General features: G+C 40.0%; 1 protein-coding gene across 6 annotated transcripts in view; it reads right to left on the bottom strand.

The window, feature by feature from the left end:
- Window positions 1-12,884, bottom strand: part of LOC107227176 (RING finger protein nhl-1) — a 35,967-nt gene that overhangs the window by 21,202 nt on the left and 1,881 nt on the right. For 5 of the 6 annotated variants that reach the window (XR_006902567.1, XR_006902568.1, XM_046730153.1 and 2 more), the window contains exons 2-4: window positions 12,651-12,754; window positions 5,397-5,581; window positions 5,005-5,238 (exon numbers count right to left, since the gene is read on the bottom strand). Coding sequence is in view for 3 of the 6 variants with exons in the window: in XM_046730153.1 (XP_046586109.1) it covers window positions 5,005-5,238; window positions 5,397-5,576 (414 nt within the window). In the remaining 3 variants the exon portion in view is untranslated. Of the gene's footprint in view, window positions 1-5,004; window positions 5,239-5,396; window positions 5,582-8,484; window positions 8,704-12,650; window positions 12,755-12,884 lie in introns of those variants that run through there. The other variant, XR_006902569.1, reaches the window with a different exon arrangement.

Here is a 12,884-nt window from a genome sequence, read left to right as displayed (position 1 = left end):
CATAACCCCTACGTTTTACCGCGCAATTTACACGCGGTATTTCCACTCTTACTTTTCTGTCCTATATACGAATCGCCATGGCATCGAACGTCAGAATGAAAAGGCTAATGATGAAATTGAAGAGGCAAAAGTGAGACGCTTTATCGACTTTAATTTTAGGGCACAAGTGGAGGCTGGAAAGCGGTAAGCTTCGCAAAATATTTTGGTGTCGAGTGACGAGGGGTTTTATTCTGCACAAAGGGGCTTACCGTTCGTCAAGGAATGTCTAAGGGTCCACAACAAGTACAGAGCGATCCATGGATCGACCCCACTTCGACTAAATTCCGAGGTGTGAAGTAACTATAGCGTGACGATAATACGCTACCTTAATTCCTCATCTCGAATATCGTTATTCGGCAGATCACAAGCTACGCGCAAGAGTGGGCAAACAGTTTGGCGAAAAGAGAAGCTTTCGAGCATAGACCCGACTGCCTGTACGGGGAAAATTTATTCTCTGCATTCGACGACAACGACGAATGGCTTATCCTTGCAAGCGATCCCGTCCGATGCTGGTGATCTTATATTCGTGATGACGAATGATCGGACTGTCTGAATAAAGAGTTCGAAGGGAAGTAAAAATCTCTAGTAATGTTATCCGTGACAATGATGGTGAACGTAAACGAAACAATATCCTAACCGCATAACCAATATTTTCTGATCGCGAGAGTTTAATTATTTCGAACGTTTTCATTGAACAACCCTTTTCTGAAATTGTTAAATTCTTAGCTTGTGGTATTCGAATTTCGTGAAATGGATAATTTTATTACATGGTAAGGATATTGTTCGCTTGTGTTTACGATTATTGGCGGAACTAACGATACTGGAGATTTTTCAAACTGTTTCTATCTTTTTTTCTAACTTTTGATACAGACGCTACGATCTATTCATTCTTAAGCTGGGGTAGGGTTGAAATTCCGAATTTGAAGGGTTCCAAAAGCGCCAAATACCGAATTTCTTGGTGGCGAAACTTGAATTGAGGAAATCAAAGCTTGACGAAGTGTCTAAAGTTTCGAATGGTCCGAAATCCGACGCTCAAAGTTCCGAAAGTGCAAAATGCCGGAAGGGCTTAACTCCGACGAGTCAAAGTTCTAAAAGTGCGAAAGAGACAAATTTAAAAAATTTAAAACATGGAAATTTCGAGTGATCGAATATTTTCAGTTCCGCGAATTTCTGGCTTGGTGAAATTTCACCACTTTGATCTTTCTGTTTCGTTTTTGATATGAGGTTTTTCTGATTTTTCCACCCACTCGTTGAGTAAACTACGCTGTGTGACTATAATTTTATTTTAAGCATTTAACCTTATCCGTACTTTATTTTTCGGAATTTTTCCTCTATCGCAATTTTGCTTTTCGCGACGGAACTTTGCTCTATCTTTACTTGAATTTTCGGAATCTTGCATTTCGGAACTTTGAGCTGTCGGGTTTCCGATCATTCGAAACTTTTTTGTTTAGCAAAATTTTGATTTCTTTCCTTAAAGCTTCGCCACCAAATAATTGGAATTGAGCGCTTTCGGAACTTTTCGAGTTCGGAACTCAGACCCCATTCCAATGAGTAAAAGCTTTTAGGAACAATATATCCCGACTAGTCGAATTCATTAATCTTCGAAAACCATTCTCGAATCCTGAAGATACCCTGTCTAAAAGTTTCTCTCGGTAGTCCAGGTACTCTGAGATCGAGCTTTACACCTTCGACGAGTTTTTAGTCCAGCCAAAGACCTCTAACACGGGCCGCTTCACGCAGATGATTTGGAAAAGCACGTTGGAATTAGGGGTGGGGATATCGCTGCACTTCTCAGGCCGCGTCTACATCGTGTGCTGCTATGATCCGGTTGGAAACATCTCCGGAAATTACAACGCGAACGTTTTGCCACCAGCGAAAGCTGCCAAGTACAAAGACAAGGTACGTGCAGTCAGCTCCGCGCCGCATCAAGCACAAAGGTGAAAACAAAGCTCGCTATAAGCTTGCGGCCAGTGGTCACGAACCGTGCCAGAAAATATTTGCGTGGCAGTATCTACTGCGCCGAAGTTCGTCTATTTTGCCACAGTACCCCTTCTCTCTTTACGTAGGACACGTTTTTGTGCCTTTCGTGGATCCGCGGTCGCGCAGCTTGCGGAACTGAAACTCATGCTGCGGAGCTTTTGATTCAAACACTTGTCGGTAATTCCTCAGGCATTGCGATGCTATTATTCGGACATCGACAATAATGGAAAAGATTCCAATTTTTACTAATTTTCCCGAGTTGTTGATAAAATTATTATTTCCCTGTTTGTTGCAATTACCTGAATACATTTTTTCATCCGAACGCAGAAAACCAAAATAATTTTCTTACAGTATTTTAGAGTCTTGGCAATGAATGAAAAAGATTTTCCGGGTAAAAATTGACTGTGAAATATTTGTATATGTACTTTTTATTTATTCCCAAAAAATTTTCATTTTACTGCAGACTTCTTCTTCATTTACTGACTAATATTAAACACATATCACACAGTCATTTGACTTTGGTTTTCGTATCGGATCGCTTACGGATAGCGCAAAACTGCACAAACAGGAGAAATTCAGTGAAATCGGTTAAAAACTTGTTCCATCGAAACAAGTCCATTGCACTGCGCACACAAACATGGCAGCTTCGAGTGTCTAGTTTGTATATATTTTTGTATGCCTACATCGAAAGTTCGCGATATTCGAGCGAAGAAGATTCGCGCGTTAAATTCACAACGTAGCAACGTTACTCTTGCTCTAACAAACGGAAACGTCTTGACGCGTTGCAAGAAACATTGCCTTTGGAATTTTCGATACTTTGAAACGATTCCCGAACAATTTCCCAAAACAAATAACCGAGTTCTGCATTCAGCATTTTTCTTCAAGTACCGCGACAACGTCTCGACCGAGTAGAATTCGGGTTCTCACAGGTTTGTCTTCGCCGTTACGAGGGGCAGTCGTAATTCGTAGGAGAGTTAATTCGGCTGCTTTCGATCGGCACGTAGGCTGGTCGAAGAAAGAAAAGAAGGGACAAAAAAAAAAAAAGGTCGCTATAAAACCCTCTCGCGATAAAACAACCCGGCGAGAGAAAACGTGCAAGAGTGGACGGGGAAGGCCGAAAGCTAAAGCGCTGCGCCAGCTACGGAGCTTTCTACGTGCCGAAAAGCTCCCGTCGATCCTCGTGATTTTTTCTCCGCGTCTTAGGCGACCGAGTTCTCCGCATCATCTCGCTACGGGACAAAGAAACACGACGCGATTCGAAACTTGTGACTTACGTATATGTATATATAAGCCGGTCCACTTGTTGATAGAAATAATATTAAGTCAAGTGGACAAAGCACATTCGGCACGCGTCATGTGTACCGAAGAATTTGACCCCCGCGACAAAGCCGGTAGTTGGGGATTATTTTAGACAAAAAATATTTTCTCCTTGCTATTGTCTTGCGCATTTTATATCGCGTCAGCTGTTCGACCATTTCGGTCACACATTTTTCAACTCAATATTTTGGCCCGAATTTTCTCACTCGGGGGTTTTTGGGGTCGCTGATCACGAATCTGAAGTCAAAATTTCGCACATTCTAAATCCAAGATGGCGGTCGTTTTTTTGGGTTATACGAAGTAACAAAGATCATTCAAAGTTGTAAATAAACTGCGATAAGGCTAGGAAATGGAAATTTTTTAGGTGGAACGCTGACGCCAATTTGTTTGGAGACTTCGATTCTCTGTTGTTAGTTCTTTGTCTTCGTTATTTACACTGATCGATTTTATCATTTGGTTGCCAGTTTTTGTGGGAAAGAAGATTTCCCTCTACTCGAAATTTCAAGACTTTGTGACGAGGAATTAATTGATGCGAAAATGCCAGACAGCCGGAATAAGGTGTTCTGAAGATGTACCAACGATGATTTAAGATTCTACAGGTTTTGCAAGCAATTAAAGTTTCTTCTCCCAATCAACAAAAACTGTTGTAATGCATAGAATTTGGTAAATTTTTACGGAATTCGATTGACACACAAATGAGTTCTGTATATTTGGAGAAAAACTTGCAACTGAAATTCCAAAAGAATGACGAATTGTGAATAAAGAAAATTAAAAGTCTTCCGTTTTGTTGTAGCATACGTTAAAAGATTCGTGCATTTTTATAGAACTTTTTTAAAATCAGACTATCGTGTCGTTCATCTGACATTGATCGAAAGAAAACAAGAAGAAAAAAAATTTTAATTTGAATTCAAATAAATTCCGAACCAGTTTGCTTTAATTTTTAAAAAACGACAATTTGTTTCGAACAGTTAAAACACTCGTCTAAAAGCTTCCGAATTGGATTTTCGAAGATTTCGGCAATACGTTCAGATTCCCTAACTCACTTCTACCCGTATCTCAGTTCACAGTATAAATCCTCGCAGAATTAGCGATTCGTGAAATAACACGATTCGGAATTATCTCCCGAGGCTGAAGAACTCTCGTATCCAAAAAAAGTCGACTCTGTTAACGGCAATAAAACAATTCGCCATCCCCAAAAGCATGTAGCGAAATTTATTATCTCGCTCTTTCGCGTTATAATTCCGCCGTTCGCAACTGAATGCTTTCGCTAGGTTGGAACGGGTCTTCGAAAGCTCGACCCTGGTCCCCTCGACCTTCCTCATTACCCCTGTACTTAATGTACCCGCCGTAGGGGTTCGGCACCAGCGTTTCCGATTACGCGATATCATCCTCTCCGAGCTTAATGGGACGTTATGACTCCCAGGATTTTGAACTACCCCATTTTCATCGCTTTTCCCCGGAAGATAAGGCCCGAGGAATATTCCGACGCGTCTTGTTCGCGAAATGAAAAAAAAAAAACATTGCGATCTACGCAAGTTGCAAGAAAATCGTCGTAGCGAAGGTCAATCTTTCAGGCATTCGATTTGTATCGTTAATTTTTTTTCCCTTACATTTTTTTCTTTTTCGATTCCCTCTCTCAATTGTATCACGCCTCACTCACTCACTCACCTGTGAATTAATGCGAGTTATCTCACGCCTCAAGATGTCCATGTGGGCGTCCTTGCATTCGGAGCAACATTTTTTGTCGCAGTGAACGCAGTGAGAGCAGTAACTCTTTTCGGAACAGACACCGCATCTTTCCATCGTCTGACCGCTCGTCGGATCCGGAAGTTCGCCTGTGATCTCGATGTGCAGCTCGAGGAATCGCTGGAGCGTCACGTTCGTTGGGAAGGCTTGAACACCCTGCGAAAAGTGTTGAAGAAGAGAAAAAACAAAAAAAAAATAAAAGAAAATAAAAGAAAAATAATAAGCCCTCGAGTAATCGCCGTTTTTCGAAATGCGCGGTTTTTGATGCATTGAAAAAAATTGCCCGTTTCGCAAGTCACGCTTGTCGCTGATACCTGGTATGGGATGCGATGCTCTGCTCGGCACTCCGGGCATTTCACTTGTCGTCGAACGTAGTCGACCAGCCCATCCATGCAGGGTTCCATGCAAAAACTGTGCTGGCATGGTAGCAGCTTTGGATTTCTGTACCGGTCAAGGCAAATCGCGCACGTTAGCAGCTGCTCGAACTGCTCCATGCTTCCTGTAATTTAATTTGTTGATGAGTTTTACCGGGTGAAAGTTTTAGGAATTTTCAATTCGATAACAAAGAGATATATTCCGAAGATGACAAGTGATTTAGCTAATTAATTTACGGGGCGAGGCTGAGGCTGAGGAATTTAAAAAGCTCCGAAAGCATCTAATTTCGAAAAATAAAGTTTCGGTATAGCAGAAGTCCAAAAATCTAAATATACTATATATACTCACGCAGCGTAGTTTACTCAACGAGTGGGTGTAAAAAATCAGAAGAATCGGAAATCAGAATTATCCGGATTACGAATGTAAAAATATCGAAAATCCGAAACAGAAATATCAAAATGGTGAAATTTCACCAAGCCAGAAATTCACGGAACTGAAAATCTTCTGTCATTTAGAACTTGGATGTTTCAGATTTTTCAATATTCTCACTTTTGCACTTTCCGAACTTCAACTTGTCAGTATTACGCCCTTTCGGAATTTTGAGCGTCGGGTTTTGGACCATTCAAAACTTTGATATTTCGTCAACATTTGATTTCTTTACTTTAAGTTTCGCCACAAAAAAATTCGGAATTAGGTACTCTCGGAACTTTTCAATTTCGGAATTTCAATCCTGCCCCGACTTTGAGGAATCGGAACTAAGTCTGGCCTAATTTTTTTTGGAACGATGAGAGTTAAGCAACAGCTTAACAACGGTTCTCTGAATTGCATATCACGGCAAAAAAAAAAAAAAAAATGCTCTGTGAATATTTAAGGACTACAATCCGATGTCAGTCTAACAACATCCGACGTTAAATTTCCGTATTGTTTTGAAAAATTGTTCTACAACAGTCGACATCAATTGAATTTCAACACCGTCATTTTTCACAGTACCTTCGTAGAGCTCAACCTAATTATCTAGATAAAGCTGAAACCTCAGTTTGCACCAGCGTTTCTTTCGTCTAGTTTAACGACCGTCGAGCTTTCTCGAGCTTCGAAATCACCAAAGGCGGTAACTGTATTTTCTCTTTTCCACCTCCGCGAACGCGAACACTAGACGGTTGATTTCCCCGTTACAATGAAATTAACCCAAGTTTCACGCGGTGAGCTTGTTTTCTCGATCAGAGTTCGAGAAGATTTTCACTTTCTTTTCTACCTCGCAACTTCGCCGCAACGAAATCTCCCGACCCTGGATTCCGATAAATTTCGAACAGTGCTGTTTAACCGAGGAATAGAATTTATACAGCACTAACATCTGGTCGTCTTCCTGCCGCGAGTTAAACTGAAAACTAAATGCCGGCAATCGCGTTGCGCGCGAATGGTCTATGAGTGTAAATATAATTCGGGAATGCAACATATTCGAGAAGATCGGTGCCCTCTCTCTCTCTCTCTCTCTCTCTCTCTCTCTCTCTCTCTTTCTATATATACACGTTTTTTTTTCCTCTCTTTCTCTCCTTTGCTTTTTCCGCGATACGTTTCAACCACCGAAACGCGGCGTTTCTCACGCAGCCTCTGATCTCTAGCTTAAGTGTGCGTGTGCGTATCGACAGCAGGGGTATTCCACGTAGTAAATTAGGGAGTCTTATTTCAGGCTTGACCTCACGTCTCTCGACGTCCGACGTCGCGACGCCCACCGTTCGCCCGTACACACAGACGAAGCTTTCGCCCATTCGTGTTGAACCACCTTCGAGACCAGAAACACACGCTTCTTCGTACGTGTTTCCGACATTCGCGCCGTTCGGTTAAACCTCGTCTTTGACGTCACGCGCCCTCGTTAATTTTCGCAAAAATTTTCACGCTTACCTTACTTATTTACACGTACAACGTGCTTACCTCAACCTTACTCCTTCTCACGCCCCGATTTCAACCACAAAGTGCAAGCACGGTTATATTCGCGGAAGAGTTGAAACGGAATGTTTTCAACGAGTCTCTTAACCGACTCTTTCAGGAGCTTGGAAAAAACAAAAAACTCTTTTTTCGGTCTTTAGAAAATCGCGGTGGGATTATAAACTCCGAAGCAAGTTGGGTTCGCGAATTAATGAATCGTATGATTAAAAGTTCTCTCAGCGATGACTGCGGAAGTAAAACTATTCACTGCGTCTTTACAGTTCTCGCAATTTATAGGCACCGGTACCGGATTGATCGAGCGATGATCGATCGGATCCTGATGCGATTGGTGGGATCGATTCAGTCATCAGGAAACGTTCGCCAATTCACTTGAGGTGTAGCGCTACTTCTTGAATTAGCGGGGATTGCGGGATGTATCGAGACCAGTTGACTGGCTTAACCGAGGATGTTGATTCGCCTCTGTTTATCATCATTGGCTGAATTTCTTCCGCTTCCACTTCTTCTTGTTCTTATTCTTTTTATTTATCGTCTCGGGTTTATTTTAAGATTCTATAAATACGACGTAAGGTTTATTTTCGCACGTGTATGCCGCGTATATTTCGCATCTTTTGTTCCATTCACAAGAATTTCGTCCAACAAGTATACATCGCATCTATTTACACATGTGTTTTGCCAAGTTAGTTGACCCGACTTGAAAATAGCCGCAAGGGTACTTCGCGGTTTGTAGAACGAGTACTCGCTGCTAAATTACGAACCCTCCACGACGAAGGACAATAAAGCCTTGCAGCAAAGCGTCGCGATCGAAACGAGAAGGAAAATCAACTGCAAGCTCGGGATAAAGGGTGGATGAAATCATGACTGCGGTTCGTAAGGCGTGATTCAGCTTATTCCTTTGTTTAAACAACGCTGCCGCAGCCTCGGAGAAAGGAGGATAAAATTTGGGCAACGATTCAAAGTCGTGGGAAGGTGGGATAGCGGCGAAACTGAGTAAAAGCTCGCGGCTTTCCTGGACTCTGTTAGCCGTTCGTCCTACAGATACGTACTTACAAAAATTTGACCAAGTATACGTGTTTTATGATTTACCGCCTTTGTCGCCGATCCGAACTCGGTGAAAATTGCCGCAGCCTTGTGTTCTTCAATGCGCGAGCTTTCTCATCGGCGGGAAACTTTCGGACGGTGATCCTGGAGGATTTTTTTTTAAATCCTTGGGGGCTGCAGGTGGGCGGCAGAGCTTGCGGAGAGGATATCCTCGGGTTGCAGGTACACGTTTGGTGGATTGGTTACTTGGCACTACTGGCCGGTGCTTCGGCTAAACTTAGGTACCTTACATTTCCAGTTTCTTATTTTAAACATGGCCGCCCTCTTAGAATAGAAACCCGCTATGCAGCGTCCGCGACGAAAAGCTCCAGAACCACGTGAAATTCGACGTACCGGCAATCCGGAACACGCCGCAAGCTTTTCCACCCGTTTCGTCGGCAAGCCCGATCTCTGTCTTACCGACTCAGGCCGCAACGGGACTGCGAAAACGTTGCCGCGAGATGGCGTCTAGTGCACATAAAGCTCTTTGAAAGCTCACTGCTCAAGACACGCGGAATGCGGACGCGGTAAGATTTGGAGGTTGGATTGAATGAGTGTGTGAAGAGAATGGAATAAAATGAGACTTGAATCAATCGAAGCTTAATTGCAAGAAAATTTTAACAACTACCGGTATGTTGTTTGAAAAACCATGATTGTTTACGAATTCGTGACGAGATTATTCGTGATATTATTGTTTTATTAAAGTAAATTGCGCAGAATCATTGGAAGAGGAAAAATAATGATAAACGATGTTTGTACCGGTTAATAATTTTGAAGAATACTGAAAGTTTTCGCAAAATTCTAATCGGATGTTAATTTAGTCGTGGACTTGACTAATCTATTCGAATTCGTATAGTCCAGTCGAATTGGATTAAAATGAGGCAAGTAGAAAAATTAACCGGTGAAAAGATATAAATTGAAGACCTTTATTTGGTATACTTTTGAGGATAGTAAAAGTCCTGAAAATATCATTCCTTGCTGCCACAAGAAAGACAGCGCTTATGATGTGACGTTTTTTCAGTTGATATTTGTAACCCAACGCGCCCGTCCCGCTGAATCAATTATCAGAGATGTTAAAAGAGTATGATAAGATGGAAAATTTTGTGTACGAAATGACGTAACTAAAATGATCACCGGCTCTTAGATTACAGCAGGTCTAAATCAGAGACTATTGTAAGACACTATTTCGTAGACATTATTATAACGATATTCAGTATGAAGAATTTTAAAATGTTGCTAATAATAGATTTAAGAACACAGCGTGTAAGTAAAAATTGTGTCTGTGTTTACCGATATAATACAGAGATAGTATTGAAAATATGAAGAAAACGGAGTTGTACCTTTTTTATAGAAAACTTAATGAGGTTTAATTTTTATAATAACCTTCATCGCGATCGGTCCAACGATTATAGAGGTATGATGAAACAACTGGATTGGAGAACTTTTTTCAAGACGACGGATCGAGTTTCGGAGGTAAAGTTCGGAACTTTTATTATCTTCGAAAGTATGCCAAAATAAAGATCTCCACCAATTTATAGCTTTCTACCGGTTAATTTTTCTACTTTTGTTAATTTGACTGGACTTACAGGCGATGTGAAAGTTGTGGAATCATGCACGTATCTGATCTACGTTCCGTCAACTCATCTTATTTGAAAATGAATCTTCTGTCTATTAATATATTATTTATAAAAATAAAAATATTCGAGGACTGACCGGTAACCGAAAATAAAAATTTATGTCAGTGTAGAAAATTTATCTGCCAACAAATTGAGTTACGATTCGTCGGCATTACTCCAACTCCAACGATATCCTTAATGTGGTGTTAAACCGAAGTATAGTAGAATAATAATGCAATCTCTAATCTCTGTATAATCGTAGCTGGCAATCTGGTGTCCCCGATTGAAATTCATGGTTCTGAAACGTTTTTGCGTGGAGGAGACGACGTTCCAATTGAACTTGGCTTAATTATACAGTTTCGCTGTCTGCTGACGTCTAAGTAGTATTTTTGATCCAGCGATTATACGAACGATACAATCTTTATGCACGAAGAATTTTCTTTTCTCCGCCTATTTTTTTTTTTTTTTTTTTTTTTTGCACGGACTTTGAAAACTCAATTTTAATTTCTATATTAACTTCTCATGAATTTATCTTCTTGGCATGAAATTGTAAATCTCTTCGAACCCGGCCTCGTTGAATTTAAACAGTCAAATGTTAATTCGTTCGGTTTATCCGATGCCGAAATTGCAACAAATGCGTCAGTAGCAACCCGCCATTATTCTAGTCTCGGGTTATCTTTTCATTTTCGTGACTTACAGATGTGAAATCAGATTTCCTTGAAGCTCTCACTACTCGGCTTTTAATATGAGAGTAACTAAAGGCGTATTACATATCATTAGAGAATAACAAAAATGATTCATGGTCACAACTTCCTGTTCCGAAATAGTTTCTCATGCGCGATTATTCTTAAAGCGAATAAATACGACTCGTATTTGGCGACATAACAAATACCCTCGAATCGAATCATCATTATTATTATACACAATTTCTTTCCAGAAATCAGCATTTCCATTACCTTGAATCTTTTTTTTTTTTGTCGTTTTAGGAATTTGATAAACGCTGAAATTGGAATTGAAATTCTCGTAATGTTTTCATCGATTTTTTTCTTCGAAAGAAAGAATGTCTCGCGTAATAATGCAGAAAATTTCTTAAAACTTGTATTTTTGACTTAGGAAAATTTCTAGACCGGAAAAAAACAGGCATAAAGACCGTTCAAACAATGCTTTAGTTGGCCAAAAAAATGTAAGCGCTGAAAAAAATTAATAAAAATAGACCCATTGAAATATTTGGAATAGAAGATACAGTTTTTGAGACTTTTAAAAAAGGTCCTTTTTAAAACCATTTTGAATAATTATAAATAATTGAGCGGTTGAATCAAAAATCTAAGAAAAAATTCCAGTTACTGCTTCAAAGTTGGGATGATTGCAGAAAATTATTTACACAAAATAAAATGTTTGTACGGAATTGCCTATATATAGATATATATGGTGTACGTATAACGCGGTTAACTCGTAACTCAACCTGCAGCAGAATCGCTTCACAGAGTTAAGAATTAACGGAGATAAAGCCTATGAATAACGGCCAGTAGAAAGCAGACAATAGCTTTTCACGATTTGTATTTGTATTATTATCAGGCATTATATAATTCAAGTTTGTCGAGTCGTCGCTGCAACCGCGCTTCGCGGATAATATCTCTTCATGAGTAATTAATTTCTGGATATAAATTATCGCCTACCATTGCGGAAATTGTGATTATTAATCCGCACATCGGCTCGCTAAAAGTTCATCCAATTATTATTATTACTACTATCATTGTTATTATCATTCTCATGATATCTCAATTATTTCCCGTGTTATTTCATAATTTAGATTTTGTTAGGAATTTTGGAGACAGGTGCATAACTGCGTTGAAATTACGGAGTAAAACTTTAGGACAACGTTAACTAAATTCCGTTAAAAATCCCTGACTCACTCGAAAGCGTGACGTATAAATCTGGCAACGAGCCATTGAGAGGATTGGAACTAACTAGTGATAGAAGAATCGAGAGACGAGTTGTTAGCGTTTTAACGATGTCATCGGGAAAGCGCGGGAAGAGTTCAAAAATTGAATATTTTAGCAAACACCAAAATGAACGAACTTGTCATCAAGTACAATACGCCGTGAATAAAGAAACACGCAGTTTCGCAATAATTTTATCTGTCAATATTTTCTAAACACTCAACGTATCATCAAAGTATAAATAAACGATTTAAGAGAAGGTTCAGGAATTTTGAAAACCAGATTCGGTTCATCATTGATAATTGTGAATCAATGTTATACGTTAACAAATGACGCAGGTTATATTAGATCTTGAGGAAAAAAGACACATGTGGGACGATATAAACGAAGCAGAAAATTTTGAAAAACTTTACGTCGAAGCGTTTTTGCAACGAGAGAAATTTCTAATTATCGTTAATCAACTGTAATTACGCTAAATACGCAATAGCAACATTTTTTTTTTCTTTCAAAGTGCAGTAACATTCAAACCTTCAGCAAGTATAATAAATGAATTTTCTCCCAGTGCGATCGAATTGATCGAGTAATAGGAATGAAAAATCAAATGACATTGACTTACTTGTGATTCACTTCGCCTTTCGGCGAGCTCTTTGCGTTGGGGGCCCACTTAACAGGGCCCCAATGATGGCACTTTTCTACCACCAAAACCGAGCGCTGTACCAGCTGCAATAACGAAACACTTTTTTATAATTTTACCCTTTCTCTCGTGCCGAACGCGGCCCGGTAAAAATTCGAAGCCTTTCGTTCATTGAACCCGATAAATAACAACTGGTTAATTATGAAACCGTGCAAT

This window comes from Neodiprion lecontei, chromosome 2 (genome assembly GCF_021901455.1).
Source record: "Neodiprion lecontei isolate iyNeoLeco1 chromosome 2, iyNeoLeco1.1, whole genome shotgun sequence".
Taxonomy (NCBI): Eukaryota; Metazoa; Arthropoda; class Insecta; order Hymenoptera; family Diprionidae; genus Neodiprion; species Neodiprion lecontei.
Note: the sequence above shows the minus strand (reverse complement) of the source record. Positions and strands in the feature narration are given on the sequence as shown.